Below are 19,489 nucleotides of genomic sequence, written 5' to 3'. Positions count from 1 at the left end.
TGCAGTTGTCCTGAAACAACTTGCCTTTGCCTCATGGAAAGCAAACCCAACTGAGGGCAAATTCAGTTCCTTCCATAAAGCTCGGAACAAGTGTGTATCTACCCTCATGAGAGCCAGAAAACAACATCTTTCTCATCTCAAGTGTGAACTCTCAAACCTCTCTCCCTCCTCAAAATCCTGGGAGCATTTAATCAAATCTGTTTCTGGTGTATGTTCCCCCTCCATCGCCTCCCTTACCTCAAATGGCCGCACTGCTGATACCGCACATGAAAAGCTGAATGCCTAAACTCGGTGTTTGCAGCTAATTCTTGTGTCCAAAAACCATTGCTTTCTCTACCCACCTTACAAAGTGGCACACAACTGTCCCTGGACTCTGTGTCCTTTTCTCCTGACAAGGTGGAGAGCCTGCTGTCAAACCTCGACTCACATTCTGCAACCGGTCCAGACAGCATCAGCCCACGTGTCCTCAAAGCCTGCTCTTCTGCTCTTGCTCACCCTCTCTCTGTTCTAATCACCCACTCATTTGCTCAAGGTCATCTGTCATCTGCTTGGAAATCAGCAAACATCACTGCCCTGCATAAAAAAGGTGCAAAAACAGATGCCTGCAACTACAGACCAATCAGTCATTTTCCAATCATCAGCAAGGTTATGGAATCCATCATCGCTTCAGACATTCAATCCTTCCTCTTCTCCAATGGCTTGATTTCCAATCATCAATTTGGTTTCAGACCAGGTCACTCTACCCTGGATATGCTGCTTCTGCTCTCCCAACAATGGGTGGAGGTCCTCAATGCCAGACAGGAAATCCGAGCCGTATCCCTGGACATATCACGTGCTTTTGCCACAGTCTGGCACCCTGCACTACTCACCAAACTCTCTTCCTATGGTATCAAGGCCATCTCCACTCATGGCTCGCAGACTTCGTCTCCTGTCCCAGTCAACGTGTGGCCCGAAATGGAGTTCTTTCATCCCCTCTTCCTGTCCAGGCTGGAGTTCCTCAAGGGAGCGTTCTGGGCCCTGTTCTTTTTCTGGTTTTCATCAATGATCTCTCCGACTCTCTGGAAAATCCTCTATATCTCTTTGCTGATGACTCCACCCTCTGCCGTATCATCGGTCATCCCTCAGACCGGCAAGCAGCAGCTTCTTCGCTCACTGCAGATCTGGATAAAATCACAAACTGGTCCAACATGTGAAACATGTCTTTCAATCCGGACAAATCTCACACTCTCACTATGTCTGTTCGAAAGGACCGTTGAGAAAATCCCCCATCCACTTTCTCAACAATACTCTGGAAGAAGTCCTTTCTTTCAAGCTTCTGGGTCTCACTATCTGCCATGACCTTTCCTGGGAAAGCCACATTTCAAACCTCGCCTCCAAAGCTCGTCGCCGACTGAGTATCCTCCATCGTGCAAAGTCCTTCCTCGGCCCACCTGAGCTCCTGACCACTTACAAAGCTTTTGTCCGCATGCTGATGGAGTACTGCTCTCCCCTCTGGGCTGGTGCTCCTGCCTCCCACCTTTCTCGGCTTCATGCTGTAGAAACCAAGGCATTTCGGATCATTGGCATCTCCCGCAATGAAGCTGTCTTTGAGCCTCTCACTCAATTACTGCAGGTTGGTCGGTGGTCTTTCTGTCTTCTACCGACTCCTCTCCATCCTCGCCCCCCCCTGCTCTCTCTGCGATTTGTCCCCACCACATTTCCACAGGGCGCTCAAGGTCCGTCAACAACCCCCTTCTGGTAAAACTACCAAAATCACGAATCACTGCTCACCTTCACTCTTTCTTTCCTCTTTTTTTCCCACCTTTGGAATACACTCCCTCACTCTCTTCTTTCCCATTCTTCCCTCCAGGCCTTCAAAACAGCTGTTCACCACCACCTCTTATCATCCCCCATCCAAATCCTCGTTCTTTTCTACTCCCGATAATCCACCCAGGCCCACCTCCTTCAAATTCCCTGCTTTCCTTCCTGAAAGTCCCTGTAATGTCCATCTTGTATTCCCCATGTTCCCTGTCCCATCCCTCTCCCTTCCACAGATCTCCTAATGTCTCTGTCCCTCATGTTTTGTCCTTCCCACTCCCTCCCCTCTTGTCTCATGCCTCCCTTGCTGTGTGTTGTGTGTTGGCTCTCACATGAGCCCCGACAAGGTATACAAAAAAATACCATTACTATTCCTACAACGCAGCCTCGTAGTTTGGCTCATAGGAAGGAGAAAAAGGCCCATTTATTTTTCCCACAAGCAAATCTGGTGAATTCATTGCCTCACCCCCCCCCCACCCCCAATCATGTCTCCTGTTCATTACCTCATCTGAACCTCATCCCAACTCTTTCTACCCTTCCCATGTGAACAACCTATAACCACCTTCCAACCCTCCACCTTCCTCTTTTCTCAATTCAAATTTTGGCGATTTCAGATTTCTCCACCTTGCGTACGTACTAAATTGATGTCCCCAATCAATAAGGTATAAATTTTTTAGGGGACGGAACTTTCATATCATGTATTTTAGATCGACTGAATTATGGGTTTTACAATGGAGATCCAAAATCTGGAAAATATAACAGAGCCAAGAGCAGGTTGGGTTTTATTGAGTTTTTCCAAAGGGTATACAGGGAACGTCGATTATTATACCCCATTGTGACCCCATTGGACTTCGTTCGAAACGGGGCTGATGGATTTGGTGTCGATTTTCGTGTCCGTGCGTGCGTGCATCCGCAACCATATCTCGGACATGCATGGACCAATTTTATTCATACTTGGCACAAAGACAACACATGATGATGTACATACGAACGCCTTTTTTTTCTTTGGCATCATATCCATGATGGCCGACTGGCGGCCATTTTAGTTGTAAAAAAAAACCTGATGTTGAACACGTCCTCAACTGTTTCTCGGACATGCATTTACCGATGTTGTTCAAACTCGGGACACAGATAACGAATGACGGCTTACATATGCCCATCATATTTTTTTCGAGATCAGATCCAAGATGGCCGACTGGCGGCCATTTTGTTACTTAAACATGTCCCAAACCATTTCTCAGGCATGCAGGGTCCAATTTTGTTAAAACTTGGCACAAGCACAGTAAACGATGGCGTACACTTGCATTTAACTTTATTTTGTTATCTGATCAAAGATGGCTGACTGGTAGACTGTCTGCCGTTTTAGTTGTGGAAAACCCGGTGTTGAACCTCATGCATTTGCTGATGTTGCTCAAACTTGGTGCGCAGACAATGAATGATGTCTTACATATGCACATCATTTTGTTTTGAAATCAGATCCAAGATAGCCAACTGGTGGCCATTTTGTTACTTAAATGTGTCTCCAACCATGTCTCAGACATGCATGGTCCGATTTTGTTCAAACTTAGCACAAGCACGGTACATATTGGCAAACACGTGCCGCTCCCTTTGTTTTGTGATCTGATCAAAGATGGCCGACTGGTACAGTGGCGGCCATTTTAGTTGTACATGAATATGGGCTTGCCCGTTAACTCCTGGTTTGGGCTTTGCAGTTAGGGTCATGGCTTGGGATCCTAGGGGATCCTCAGGTCCTGAGTTCAAGCCCTTTTGTCCTGATTAATTAACACCAGAGGGTTGACTCAGCCTGAAATCCTTCTGAGGTCAGCAAAATGAGTACCAGTTTACTCATAATAGGGGCACTGCATCAGTGGCATTTCCGTGCCCCTAACCAATGGTGCAACCAGCAGCCAAAAGGCTGCACATGAAGGGAAGGGGTATTGATGGATTTATTACATGTGGTGTTGATGTGGTGCAGGCATGATGGGCTGAATGGCCTCCTCCTGTGCATAATTTCCTTGTAACCCTTGTAATCCATATAGCAAAATTACGAAAACAATGGGAACTATGACATTGTATGTCTTTTTTATTACTTGTTTATATTAGATTCATATTATATATGGATTGTATTTGTACTTCTGTTTCATCAGGACATGTTTTCAATGATGATTTCACAATCATGTCGTCGTCACATTAAATCGTCAAAAATGTTTCAGTTGAGAGACAATTACTACGACATGGCAGTCTTGATATCGAGTAATTTGGCTTTGATTCCGAAGAAGGCAGACTTGAGAGACATGAGAAACTATCAGTCTCTCTTGTGCATGGACTACAAAATAATGGCAAAAATGTTGTCAAATCGTCTGGACCTGTGTTGCCAAAATTACTATTCCTTGGCCAGTCACTTGCTGTTCATAGCAGAACAAGATATGGAAATATATCTCTGGTCAATGATTTGATACATTAGGCAGACATGACTCAAACTCAAATTGGCTTCCTTTCTGTGGATTAAGAGAAAACATTTGAACGAGTGAACCATGACTACCTCTTTGAGACCTTGTTATTCTTCCGGTTAGGGAGGAGATATGTAGGCATGCTTCGGACTCTGTACATTCCAGCAGAATGCCTCGTTAAAGTCAATGGCTCCTTGCTTGCACCTTTTCCTTTTGAGAGTGGAATAAGGCAAGGGTGTCCCCTGTCTGGGCCAGCTCTCTTCCCTGTGCAATGAATCTTTGCTCTGTCTGATGAGACAAAGGCAAGCCGGAATTGTGAAACCTTACAACAATATCCCCTTCATTCCTTCTGCGTATGCCGATGATGTTCTAGTGTTTGCGGGAAGTTCAAGAGACATGCAAACCGTTTATGACTATCAACAAATCCACTCGGCAGCATCACCTTCTAAGATGAATTGGTGGAAGAGTGCTGGACTTCTGGAGTCCTGATTGGCAGGTTGCTAATCTCCCCACACTGTCTCAGCATTTGACATGGAGTCACCCTGAACTTAAACATTTGGGGGCCTATTTGACCATCTCACGTAAATGTTGATCAATTCACAACTGGACCATTCCAGAAGACAAAATACTGCTTAAGCTGAGAGATTGGAATGGACTACTCAGGATCCTGGCTCTGAATGGAAGAACTCTTCATGAAGCAATTTGTCATTCCGAAGCTGTTCAAGCTTTCTTGCATAAGTATTCCAGATGAGTTTCTGGCTAATATGCAAAGAAAGTTGTTGGATTGCTCTTGGAATGGTAAGCATTGGGTATCCTCAGGAATCCTGAGCATGTCTCGTGCTGAACTTTTAGCTTTTTCGTAGTCACTTTTATACCTTCAGACGAGGGACCATTCAGCATTCCATTTCTGCGAACCCAATACCACAATGGTGTATTCTAGATGAGTACTGCTATCAAGCTATCATGATACCTCTTCAGTAAAGTGCACAGTATGGGTTAGAAAAGGTACATATTCATCATCACCTCCTAAAACCTTGCCAGTGACACGTTGCCTTCTTTTTTTCATGAAATGCGGAATTCCTGGCATGCAGTTGATATGATAAGAGCATGTGGCCCTCACCCAGGTAAGGACCTGCTAGAAGAACCGCTTTTCCTCCACCCACTTTTCCAGGTTCCCTTACTATAAGGGGAAAACTCTTGTCTCAGGGTATATCCACAGTGGGAGATCTCTTGAAGGACAGGAAGAATGGTGTTCTCTCACATGAGGAACATGCAGCAAAAATAGGCTTACGAGCAATCAGAATTCCTTCTAGGATACCTAAGGAGGTTAAGAACGCATTGCATCCTGATCGTTTGGCTTACTTGGAGAATCCTTGAGATGGTCACGAAACTGTATAGGATTGCCCCCATACTTCCATGGTTTTTACAATCAAACCAAGAGGTTGCGATCTCATCCAGCCACCACCTGCACATAACATGAGCAAGGTCATTGGTATAGCTAGAGTATCCTTTTGTGGACCATCAAGGAAGGATATACATTTGCTAGTAATCCTGCACTCCACTTGATTGTGCTTGCAATCAGCTAGACACCATGGAGTGAGGTTCTTCCACCTCCTTTTCCTGTCGAACCAAGTTGGGAATTTATATCTGGTGAACACCAAGCATGGTGGGAGACCTAAGTTGGAGATTACTTAATGGGGCAATGAGTTCTCACGCTCTGCTGCAACACTTCATAAACTGTCCTGGTGAATTATCTCCATGTTAACTGTATTTTGGCCTCTGTAAAACTTGCAATATTGTATACAAAACCAGAAAGGTAAAGATTGTAAGTGATGTGGTGAGGCATAGTTTTGCATGCCTGAAAATGTTATTGTGTTCACATATCACTTTAAAGTTTAAGATGGCAGAATATTCCCAAAGTATTGGAAGGTTTCCAGAAATTGGGACCTTAAATGATGCACTTTGCAGTATTTCTGCAGAAGGTACTTTATTTTTTTTCTTGGCCATTATAAAGCTTGCAGTGTTCGTGGGAAAAACTCCTGAGGTTATTCCAAAGACTCCGGCTCAGTGGGCTGTTACTGTGTTATCAATGACATTCTTGGGTTTGAATCGACTGTGTTGAATTCAAAAAAAATTCCACACTAGCCCCACGTTGGAATGTGTTGTTGTTCGTCTTTCGGCTGCTCCTGTTAGGGGTCGCCACAGCGGATCATCCGTTATGATCCGCACACTGATTTGGCATAGGTTTTACACCGGATGCCCTTCCTGACGCAACCCTGGTCGCCTCGTACGGCACAGGGATAAGGATTGGGTTTCGCCATGATTCCAGGCTGCTCTACACCCTCTCATAGCATGGCCCAGTGCAGAGCTCCCGTCCTCAAGCGATCCTCCAACCCAAGCCTCCGAGTAGCCGGATTACAGGCGCACGCCACGACGCCCAGTCCATGTTGGAATGTATTTCTCGTCATTTATTTAAATTATTCCTCTTCTCTGATTAATATTTCGAGCAGGGACCTGCAGAACATCCTCACAATGTAAAATGTGACTTCAAGTCCTTAACTCTTCACTCCCCTCTCCCTCACAAACCCCAGGTCCTCAACCACCACCTTCCAACCCCAAGCCCTCCCCCTCCAACCCCCCCCAACCCCTCCCCACCAGTCACGGTCACCTGTGTAACACCCAATCCCGTGAGATATGCAGAAAAGATATGTGACCAAGAGCAGGTCATCTGTCCAACTCACAATCCCACGAGCTATGCAGAAAAGATGTGACCAGAAACAGGTCATGGCTCGTCATGGTAGCCTATCCAACTTGTATTCCTGCAAGATATGCACAAAAGATATAATGACATGGGTTTAAACCCTTCTTGAGAAAATGCCACATAGTTATTTTTGCGGTGTATAAGCCAACAGACCACTGCCTTAATCCCTGAGGCCTATCTTCACCAGGCCCGTGGCACCGAGTCAGCGTTCTTTTAACTGTCGCTTTGGTCATTTTACAATGAAGGGTAAACTTATAGGGAGGGCATGGTGATTGTGAATATGACAGCTCCGAATAAATGTTGGACTTTATATAACAGTCAGCCCAAGGATTGTGTGATTTATTTTTTCAAGTGGAAATTGTGGGTGGAGTCAGGCGAACTGTCCAACCAATAGGTGGAATGGAATGTTGCAGATATATGGACGGACAAGCATATGATTATAAATATATATTTTTGGACATACTTTATTGTGTTTCAGTCTCTCTCCTTCATTCTCTATCATTGTAGTGCTTTCTCTTTAAAATGTGATGCCTTGCCCACTGCAGTTCTATCCATGGACTTGCAGAGATGAGGAAGTCGAGCGACATTAAGCAGGAAACCTATGTCTGCCTGAGCTTTCTTGTGCCGTGAGCACAAGCCTCGAAAACCTTTCCAACAAAAGCACTACTACATACTTACTACTCCTACTACTTAAATGCCAAAATTATACCCTCTCCCAGGTGGGGTTGCAGGGAAAAGTTTTTGACCCAAATCTTTCACGAACCGCTTGCCAAGCCTGATGTATGGCTGAAGGAGGTGATTTGGGCAGGAATTTGTAAATTGTTCAGGGTACCGGAGATAACTCACCCACACTGTTCACAAAAGACATCATGGGATCTTTATCATTCATCAACTCATGTTAGCAAACAAGACACACAGCTTAATCTTCCTCCAAGAGATAGAGCACTTTGTGATGCAACATCCTGCTTGTTGTCGTCAGGTCGGAATCGAACGCAGACGAGAAAGCTCAAAGGCAAGAGTGCGCTCCTCCTGTGCCTTCCTCTCAGAGAGTCAAGATCGAAACCTTTCGTATCATCATCGTCTTTTAAAGCATAAAGTCATCACACAATTATTTTTTTTAGGGGGGGGGAATACAAACGGGCGTCAATTCATCTCCCACTTCCTCGCACATGGAGCATAGCAATGCTAGACCTCGCGCGGGGATCCGTCCGCATTCTGCCTGTGCACGACCATCGAGCTGTAAAATGGAGCACTAATTCCGCAGTGCAAAATAATTGGTAAAATATTGTCTGTGCAAAGAAATTAGTTGGAGTGTAAAGGGCTGCCTATTCTTCACTGGCATGCCATACCTAATCGGCTCGCTGCTGACAGCCTCTTCCTGCAAATCTTCGTGCCTGGAGCGGATGCCACATTGCCTCATCTATAACTGGCGTATGGCTGAGGAAGATAAGACGGCATAATCAACTGCCCTCCTGATAGATTAAGCAAGACTTTCTCATTGTTCCTGAAGGTTGTGCACTTGCATCCCACCATGTGTATATATACGTACATATATATATATATATATATATATATATATATATATATATATATATATATATGTATGTACATGACATGGCCAAAAGTATGTCGACATCTGCTCATCCAACATTTCATTCCAAAATCATGGGCATTAATATGGAATTGGACCCCCTTTGCTGCGATAACAGCTTCCACTCTTCTGAGAAGGCTTTCCACGAGATGTTGGAACATTGCTACCGGGATTTGCTTCCATTCAGCCACAAGAGCATTTGTGAGGTCAGGCACTGATGTTGGGCGATTAGGGCTGGCTCACAGTCGGCGTTCTGATTCATCCCAAGGGTGTTTGATGGGGTTGAGGTCAGGGCTCTGTGCAGACCAGTCAAGTTCTTCCACACCGATCTCGACAAACCATTTCTATATGGACCTCGCTTTGTGCACGGGGGCATTGTCATGCTGAAACAGGAAACGGCCTTCCCCAAACTGTTGCCACAAAGTTGGAAGCACAGAATTGTCTGGAATGTTATTGCATGCTGTAGCATTAAAATTTCCCCTCATTGGAACGAAGGGGCCCAGACCAAACCATGAAAAACAGCCTCAGACCATTATTCTTCCTCCACCAAACTTTATTGTTGACGTGATGCATTCGGGTAGGTAGCGTTCTCCTGGCATCCACCAAATCCGATTCGTCCGTCAGACTGCCCGATGGTAAAGCACGATTCATCACTCCAGAGAACACGTTTCCACTGCTCCACAGTCCAATGGTGGTGAGCTTTACACCACTCCAGCCGATGCTTGACATTGCGCATGGTGATCTTAGGCTTGTGTGCAGCTGTTCGGCCATGGAAACCCATTTCAGGAAGCTTTCGCCGAACAGTGCTTGTGCTGACGTTGCTTCCAGAGTCAGTTTGGAACTTGGTTGTGAGTGTTACAACCAACGACAGACGATTTTTACACACTACGTGCTTTGGCGGTCCCGTTCTGTGAGCTTGTGTGGCCTACCACTTCAAGGCTGAGCTGTTGTTGCTCCTCGACGTTTCCACTTCACAATAACAGCACTTACAGTTGACCGGAGCAGCTCTGGCAGGGCAGAAATATTGATGAACTCCCTTGTTGAAAAGGTGGCATCCTATGACAGTGCCACGTTGAAAATCAATGAGCTCTTCAATACGGCCCATTCTACTGCCAATGTTTGTCTATGGAGATTGCTTGGCTATGTGCTTGATATGATACACCTGTTGTGGCTAACAGCAATGGCTGTGGCTGAAATAGCCGATACACTAATGAGAAGGGGTGTCCGCATACATTTGGCCATGTAGCGTACATAAATAAATATATATATACACATACATATATATATATATATATATATATATATATATATATATATATATATATATATATATATATATATATATATATATATTTTAGCAGACGTACCCACACATTGTGCAAAAGGAATTTAGAGTTCATAAAAAGGGAGCCAGGTAATATGTATAATTCCAATTAATTCATCACATATAATTTAGCAGGCAATACTATAATAACGAGATGGTATTCATAGAATATATTCATTGTATATTGGTATTCATATTCAATTCATATTCAAGATGGTATTCATAGAATATAGAGCCCGTGCAGTCTTGAGAAGGACCTGGTGCAAACCAACTCTTCTGGTGGCAAATTTGTCATTAAAAAACATTAAATTCAAATCAAATGGAAGACCAAATAAAACAGATACTGCATTGGAGTGATCAGAAGGATCCCAAACAAGCAAAAAGCAAAGATGAAGTCAACAGGAGGAACCTGGAGAAGATTTGGGTTTCAACTGCTACTCTTCCACCCTCAAACCCATCTAGCCACATCAAGTGAGATTTAAAAAAAAAACATTAAAAATAAAAGAACGCAGATTCAAAAAATTGAGTAATTTGGTGTGCCAGACCAAGCGTCCGAGCAGGTTGAAATTTAAAGCACATATTCCCCATCACGACTAAATCATATTTTTGAAGTTTCGCATGGATCCATGCAGTGGTTCAAGAGAGAGAGAATTAAAAAAAAATTCATTCAATCGAATGTGGCTACCAAACCATGTGACCTATCAATTATTCATGAACACCATGGTATCCCCAAGGCATGGGGAACATGGGTGTGAAGTTTCCCCTCGATCTGTCCAGCTGTTCTGGAGGAGATTTGTGAAGGTTTTTGGGAATCCAATATGGCTGCCAAACCATGTGACCTATTACATCAGAGGTGGGGATCCTTTTGTTCCTCGTGGGTAGGCAGTCATACTGATGAAGTTTCTTCTCGATCTGTTCAGCCATTTCAGACAAGATTTTTGAAGGAATAGGCTCCCGTACTAAATGACTGATGACATCATAAATTTCTCTCTGTTGACCAATTTATCCCGAGATGACCCTCAAAAATTTCCATACTTATTGGATGTAGTGTTTTATATATGCAATGGTGACGTCATAACGAAGGTACCTCTGATGTCATAAAAAAAATCACACTTATTCCGCATGGAGAGTATTTGACAGGTGCCAAGTTTCAATGTTTTCAGCGAAGAGTGAGGAAGAGGGGGTGGGAAAGTGATGCCTCACAAAACACCACTGTACACTCCTGGAGAGGGGGTGTGAGCAAAGGGGATGGGGGAATCATGAGGATGAAGGGAGAAGTGGGGAGGGGGTTTGGGAGGAGGTAAGTGTGAGGGGAGGTGAAGGGAAGGCAGTGTGATGGGAGGGGAAGGCAGCGTGATGGGAGGGGAAGGCAGCGTGAAGCGAGAGAGAGAGAGAGAGAGAGAGAGAGAGAGAGAGAGAGAGAGAGAGAGAGAGAGAGAGAGAGAGAGAGAGAGAGAGAGAGAGAGAGAGAGACAGAGACAGAGAAGGAGGAGTGAGAGAGGGAGAGGGGTGAGGAGGGGACGAGGGGAGGGGGACAAATGCCTCAGCATTTATAAGTATTCCAATGTATCCAGCGATTTGTTGGTATGAAGATGAGATATTTGATGATACGAGTGTGGAAAGCGAAAGAAAAAGTGCGCTTTATCATGAAGAGACCACTGCGGCCTGTTCCAAGTCGAGACATTGTTGAGCAGGTCAAAAAAAATGGTGCAATTTAGACCCCAGCGGAGGGAGAGCGAGGTGGCCAAGGATGAGCAATGATAAAGGAAAATTAAACAAGTGAAAAGACATAAAATGTCAGAGCCCCCATTGTTTCAGTAATTTTGCTGTGTGGAGTTACATGGCGAGCCCATATTTATGCACAACTAAAATAGCTGCCCATCTTTGATTGGATCACAAAATATAGTGAGGGGCATGTGTACACCGTCATGTACTGTAGTTGTGCCAAGTTTGAATAAAATTGGACTACGTATGTCTAAGAAATGGTTGGGGACACATTTAAGTAACAAAATGGCCAGCAGTCGGCCATCTTGGATGTGATCTCGAAAATAAATGACATGCATATGTAAGCCAGCATTCATTATCTGGGTGCCGCGTTTGAATAACATCGGTCAATGCATGTCCGAGAAATGGTTGAGTTCGTGTTCAACATCAGGTGTTTTTTTTACAACTAAACCAGCTGCCAGTTCGCCATCTTAAATCTGATCTCGAAACAAAATGACATGCTTATGTAAGCCATCATTCTTTAACGATGTGACGAGTTTGAACAACATCGGTAAATGCATGTCCGAGAAATGTTTGAGGACGTGTTCGTCTCCAGGCTTATTTTTTACAGCTAAAATGGCCGCCAGTCAGATATCTTAGATCTTGAAATATCTTGAAATATCTTAGATCGCCGACAGTCAGATATCTTGAAAAAAAAACATGACGTGCTTATGTATGCCATCATTCCTTATCTGTGTGCGAAGTTTGAACAAAATCAGTAAATACACGTCCGAGAAATGGTTGAGGACGTGTTCGACTCTGGGGTTGTTGTTGTTTTTACAACTAAAATGGCCGCCAGTCGGCCATCTTGGATCTGACATCGAAAAGAAATGATGTTCATATGTACATCATCATGTGTTGTCTTTTTTGCCAAGTAGGAATAAAATCGGTCTATACATGTATACATAGGAATAAAATCGGCACAAACACAAAAATCGAGACCAAATCCATTTGCCCCCATTTCGGATTTGCCCTACGTCCTAGAGGGGATAATAAAGCCGTTGATTATCTTCAAAAGTGATGTTAAAAATTAACCCAAACACTGAATTTTCATTAATGCACTCCTTTGCAGTTCTCTTCATATGCTTGCAAAGTTTCAGGGAGTTAAGTTTCAGGGAGTTAGTTTCATGGTTTTGGAGTTATAGAGGACACACACACACACACACACACACACACACACACACACACACACACACACACACACACACACACACACACACACACTGACTGTGTCTGACTGACAATTATGAGAGATGCAACATGGTGAAGCTTTTGACACCCAACCTCTTTCACGTAACATAATGTACATGCGCCTTTATAAACACTGGTACAATGCCGTTACTAATATTTACAAACACAATTAATTATTTCTGTTGATGTATTCTCAATGTTCCGATGGAGGCTTTTGTCGTTGCATTTGAATCTTGCTCTGCCAATTACAATTTATTTGTCCCAATCGATTGCAGTTTCATTTGTCTTGGTCTTCACAATTAATCCGGTTGTATTTTGAAGCATTATTTTATTATTCAGACATCCATGTCATACTACGTTCACCCATACTAAGAGCAAGTCGAAGCAAGTCTATTCTTCTGCATCTCATTCACAAGCTGAGTTAAGCACAGACAGAAAAAAAAAAATACCGTTTCCATAACAACACAAGCAGAATCAATTATTTCCTCTATGACGTAAAAGGCAGCATGTTTTAGGGTCTTGAAGCACTGGCTACCCGTCATCGTGCTCAGACGCAGGCATTGTGTACGAGCAAACGCTGGTCCCCGCACTCCATTGCCTTAATAGCTGTCCGCACGCCGGGCTCGCTAGATAAGCGGGCACATAGGCACTCAGGACTCGTTTGAGGCTCTTCTCGCTTTCTGTGCTGGCACTACTACTCACGGAGCCGCCAAATGTGCCGGCATGAGAAACACCCGCTGTAATTGCACGAAGCGACAATGAGCTCGATGTGCCTTCAGGGCAGTGGATGCGGTCCAGGCTTTCAGTCGTGTCGCAGGAGATAGCAGGAACCACTAAGGGAGCAACTTCCCATGGTGCATGGATGACCATTCTCTCTCTCTCCCTCTCTCTTCCGATCTCGCCACAAAGCAATCCTTATAGCTCACTATTAACCTGACAGCAGACTGTTTATGATTCCAAAATGAATATCCCTGTAGTGACCTCTTTTATCACCAACTGCCTTTGGCATCTTTACGAAGACCTGTCTATTCTACACTGGATGAAATTAACAGGATGTATTAAGGAATATAACGATTGTTGATCGAGGTATACTAACCATGCCTGGCGTCGGCTTAATGGTTCAGGTGGTGGGCTTGGGATCCTCGGATCCTGAGTCAAAAGCCCACTCGGCTGTTGTATTAATACCAAGTGGGGTTGACTCTGCCTGTCATCCTTCCGAGGTCGGCAAAATGAGTGCCAGCTTGCTGGTATACTGTGTCGGAGTGGCTACCCGCCCAGGATTGTGTCCAATAGCCAAGGAGACTGCTTACGCAGCACCAACGCTCTGCATAGAGTATGGTCCCAATGGATACCCATAAGAGACACATAAGAGAAACAAAAAATACACACTGAGACACAAAATACCCAAAATGACTTGTGTTGGCTTTATCGTTAGGATTGTGGGCTTGGAATCATGGGGTCTTGAGTTCAAATCCCTCTGAGCTGTTGAATTAATATCACATGGAGTTGACTCAGCTTGTCATTCATTCTTCTGAGGTTGGCAAAATGAGTACCAGCTTGTTCAGATGATTGAGCCATTTGAATATCCTGTGTTGATGTGGTGTCCTATATCCTGTCCAGGATTGTTCCCAATAGCCCAAGAGGCTGCTTCAGCAGCACGAACACTCTGCTTGGAGCATGGTCCCAATGGATGGATGGATATATAGATATACAAATAATTTTTTTATCACCTTCAGTTTACCTGTCTTTCCGGAAATCGTTGTAAACTGTCAACAAAAGAAACTAAAAAAAAATAACTTGTTCCTGATTTTGGAAGGAGATTTCTGAATTGTGCATTTTTTTTACCACCCTTGGTTAGAAAATTAGTCGCCATGTTCTTTCCTGGTGCTTTCAGACCGAGTTAACTCTGCAGACAAGTTAATTGCTTATTCGATCAGACGTCTAATGGAATTCTCTGCTTCAATTTAAATTTGTCTGCCGTTTCTTCCAAAGCAACAGCAGCAATCATTCTAAAGTGGCATAACTTTTTTCAGCAAGGCCACAGTTTGATCGTTTCATTTCTCTCGTGATACCGTGGGAGAAAAGAAATAAATTTTAAGGATTATCAAATTGTTATTCTAAAGTTGATGAGATTACTTAATCCATATTTTTCTCGGTGTTGTCGCAATCCTTGCACGTCTCATATCGTTGATGTTGTGTTCATTTCGACCTTAATGCTTGCGTAAACACCAGACCTCACACCTTTACTGCATGCACGATGAGACCTTTGAGGAATATCGTTCCATGTCGTGATGTAAGCCGTACAGGAAGATTTTGCAGGGAAAGCCAGCAGTGAGCACACGAGGCATTGGGAATCACAGAAGTTTGATCACAGTCGCGGTTGCTTGGAGGTTCGAAGCATGTTGGTTAGAGGCAGAGAAGTCTGGAATTATTAAATCTCTTTCATGTGAAAGGTGATGCAATGGCAGGCCATTGAAGTGCTCTAGCCACAAGAGGGCAGCATTAACCTAGCAGTGCGATTGCCCCTTTTTCAAGAGAGTGATATACTACAAAGGTTATTTCTTTTGCATGCAGGATCGAGGCTCATGGAAGAAACGAGGTGACAGAAAGTAACCAGTGGTGTCAAAGCCACCCAATGTTCTCCTGTTTATACATTTATCGTTTTAAAAGACGAGTCTAATAATATTTTTTATAAAGCATTGCAGTGAAGTCTGATCCAAATAATTTTAAAGCAATATATGTATTTGTATATTGTAATCAGTAAAAAAAATAGTGTGTTAGATAAAAACATTAGAAATGAAATAACTTGCACCAAAAACTTTAACATTTTCACGCTCACGCTGATGCTGACGCTCACGCCGGGGGTATTGCTATAGCTCTCTGTTCTTCGAACTGGCGAGCTAAAAAGGTTATTATGAAGTTATATTTGGGCAGTGGGGCCCAGAAGTCAGAATGAATGAACAGGACAAGAGGAAAGAGAGTGGAAGAAGGAACACAGTAACCTGCAAGTAAGAGGGTTGGGGGAAGTGGGAATGAATGGGGAGAGGGAGAGGGGTTAGGAAACACGCACACACACACACACACAGCCGAAATTTATCAACAAAAATATTAAAATTTACTTGCATACCAGCACAGCCAAAATCTTCAAAGATACATTCCAGGACAGGATAATCCATTCCTATAATGACAGGCTCCGCTGGAAGCCCAAGTTACAGACCAAATCAGCTCGATTACAGAGTAGCAATGCCACAGCAAACAGGTGGTGCTTTCAAGGCAGTGATTTGAAAACCTGATTAAAGTTAATACGAAATTGAGCTGCGTCACCAACTTAGGGAGTGTGGTAAGCTCAAAAATGATTTGCTCTTTTTTTCGAGCTCGATCAAATCACTGTAATTTAAAGCCTGGTCAATTTACTAGAAAGAGTGGTCTTAGTCCACATGTCCTAATTTGCGAAAGAACATTGTGGTTAAAAAAAACTCCAATAGTGTACTATGTATACTTATCTTGAAATTATACCATTTTGGGTTACAGCAAATTCCGCTACATTTAGAAAAAAAAATTTAAAAAGAGACGAACTTATCTTCAGCTACAAATGAGCCTTCAAATTATGAGGATCTGAAAAGTGAAATTATCATCTCCAACACCGAAATTACGAAGCCATAGATATGTAACAATAACAAGGCAGGGGCCCATCCATATTTATTGCAGTTTTTTTGTTTACTGCATACATACACACATCCGTACATAATACATACATTATGTCCATACACATATCCATACACAGTACATATAAGTATGTATATAGTATATACGGTGTAAGATGATGACAGTTGGGATTATACATAATTGAGATAAAAGTGCATCCAACAAAAATATATCAATGATGACAATGAATATTGCCAGTCTAGTAATAAACAAGCCAGAACAGATTCGGTCTCAGGCAATTCCTCATCCGCTTCCCAACTAATTTCTTCAGGCCATTATTATATTGACCTGAGGATGTCCGTTTGGAAGTGGATAAAATATCGCCTGAAACTAGATCTGCTCTCGCTTGTTTATTACGTGACTGGCATGGTAGATCTCGTTCCTATTTTGTTGGATGTGCCTTTATCTCAACTCTGTGTGTGCGTGTGTGTGCGTGCGTGCATGCGTGCGTGCGTGCGTGTGCGTGTTGTGGAAATAACTGGGCGTGGGTTAAAATGGTTCATTTGGTGGTTATTTCCTCAAATTGCATGTCTGGCATAAGTGTAAAATTATTTAATTGTGATAATAGATATGAGTAGCTATTCTAGCGATAGACACCGCCAACCTATCCTCATGTGTGTTTCTCAAGCCGCCATTCCTTTTGACCTATTTACTTGGTGTTTTACAATTTGTAATCAGTCATTTATCTACTTTTAAAGTGTCTGTGACACCTGGACGTGGCAGTTTTGGCAGGAGAATGAAGAGCGTCACTCATCAATAAATTACCTCATCGTTGTTTCAAGAGTGATGGGTGGCGAAGGGTTTCTCCACTCCAGACTGGGCTCTAGCCCAATAGCGAGTGAGAGGGGAGGGGCAAAGCACATCAGGACTAAGGCTGAGGGGCCAGAGCCTTTAAAGCCCACACAGCAGTGGGGGGAGGGGTGAAAAGGAGTCTCCTGGAACCTGCCGAACAGCAATTTCCGAGGGTAAGCTCGGAGGAGTTTCCCAGACCAAATGGTACGGAGGGCTGTGCTGTGCTCATCGAGCTGTCCTGCTGCACCATACCCCCAGTCAACCAGGTACACCTCTCCTTCTCCCTATGTGTGTTCTCTAGCACCTGGGATGGCATGCTAACTGAAACTATGAGGGGACACGACCTGCATCCTTACCAGCTGTGCCACGCCGAGTACTGCTGAAGAATTTCCTGTCTTGTCTGCCTCTATGTTATGTCGAATCTCCTGTGGCATGACTGATGGACCCAGATAAGGCATAGGATAATTAAGGAATTCCATCTGTTTGTTTGATACTGTAGGCACATATGTGTGGTCGTGGGTAAGGAGATTGTGTAGTATTAGTTGCATAATTTACGTATTCTTGTTATTGCTTCTTGTAATCCCTCCCCGTGACAATTGTTTCTCTTAAAATATATACCTGGTCTCGTTGTGAATTCTGGTAGTTATGGTTCTCCAAAAGTGGTTAATTAGCACTCGCTTAGAGGGTAATCAGTCACGGGCAATGTCAGCCACACCACAAGATCACATCACACATCAGGCTCGCTTGGCCTCACTTGCACATGCGTGACACCTCAGGCATGACTCTCGGTGCCATCGTCCTGCACAAACACCCATGAACAGTGTTTACTCACAGTTATTTTCAACATCTCGGTGTTTACACAAGGAACACTTAAGGAAATTAGACGCAGGTAGAGGTGGAGGCCATTCCATCATGCCTGTGCAAAATGAACACCGCACCAATTTATCAACCCGAGATCAAAACTTGGAGGGCACTCGGTAGAGCACATACCTGCACCACGTAATGCCTGATCCATCCACGACAACATATTAGGCCCAATCAATACATTTGTGAAATATGCTATGTATCGTTTTTGGTCCGATCTCTGAATCGTGAAGAATCACTTTAAAAATTAAATTATTCTCGCATCCAGATCCGGATTCGGATCTTCAACAAAAATCGAATCAATTAGTCCTTGCCACACACCTGACCTGACCACCAAGTTTCATCCGAATCCGTCCACAACTTTTTGAGATATCCTGTACACAAACAGACAAACAGACAGAAAGGAGTGAAACCATAACCTCCTTCACCATAAGAAAACCATAACCTCCTTAACCATAAGATAATAAGAAAAATGCAAAATGGTTTTTTTGTTTGTCATTTTTTTTTGTATTTTTTTTTTCCTTTTCAGGGGAGGGGGCAAGGGCAGAGACAGTCTTGGGTGAAAAACACAAAAAAACATAAACCACACAACATCCCTTGATGAGACCCCCACCAACAACAATCTGTACACATGCATGCAATCAGCCATCCATACTCAAACTACCGAAAAATCCTGCCAACATCCCTCTACCCCTCAATCTCCATAACTTCCAGGTACCTATCTAATTCCAATTTAAACTTATCTAATGTTTCTGCTGCAACTACCTTTCCAGGGTGGCCATTCCATGCATTAACTACACTCTGAGTAAAAGTATGCCTGGTGTTGGCTTAATGGTTATGGTGGTGGGCTTGCGATCCTAGGATCCTGAGTTCAAATCCCACTCGGCTGTTGAATTAATACCAGGTGGGGTTGACTCTGCCCGTCATCCTTCCGAACTCGGCAAAATGAGTGCCAGCTTGCTGGTATCCTGTGTCGGAGTGGCGACCCGTCCACGATTGTGCCCAATAGCCAAGGAGACTGCTTAGGCAGCAGCAACGCTCTGCAGAGAGTATGATCCCAATGGATGAATGTATGGATGAGTAAAAGTCCTTTGCCTGTCTATCGTCTTAACTCTCCTCTTCTTTAGTCTTAGGCTATGGCCCCTGGTCCTATCACTGTCTACTCTGCTGAAAAAATTCATCTGCACTTAATTTCTCAATACCTTTCATTACCTTAAACATTCCTTGTAACCGCCTCCTTTCTTGTGTAT

General features: G+C 43.7%; 1 protein-coding gene across 1 annotated transcript in view; it reads right to left on the bottom strand.

The window, feature by feature from the left end:
- Positions 1–19,489, bottom strand: part of LOC147015622 (uncharacterized) — a 246,816-nt gene that overhangs the window by 41,641 nt on the left and 185,686 nt on the right. Inside the window, exon 4 of the mRNA XM_085850557.1 lies at positions 18,561–18,613. Within this exon, the coding sequence (XP_085706683.1) occupies positions 18,561–18,613 (53 nt within the window). The remainder of the gene's footprint in view (positions 1–18,560; positions 18,614–19,489) is intronic.

Source organism: Eptatretus burgeri, chromosome 12 (genome assembly GCF_056783735.1).
Source record: "Eptatretus burgeri isolate ZD-2024b chromosome 12, Ebu_testis_v1, whole genome shotgun sequence".
In the NCBI taxonomy this organism is placed as follows: Eukaryota; Metazoa; Chordata; class Myxini; order Myxiniformes; family Myxinidae; genus Eptatretus; species Eptatretus burgeri.
This window is presented reverse-complemented; position numbering and strand designations above follow the sequence as displayed.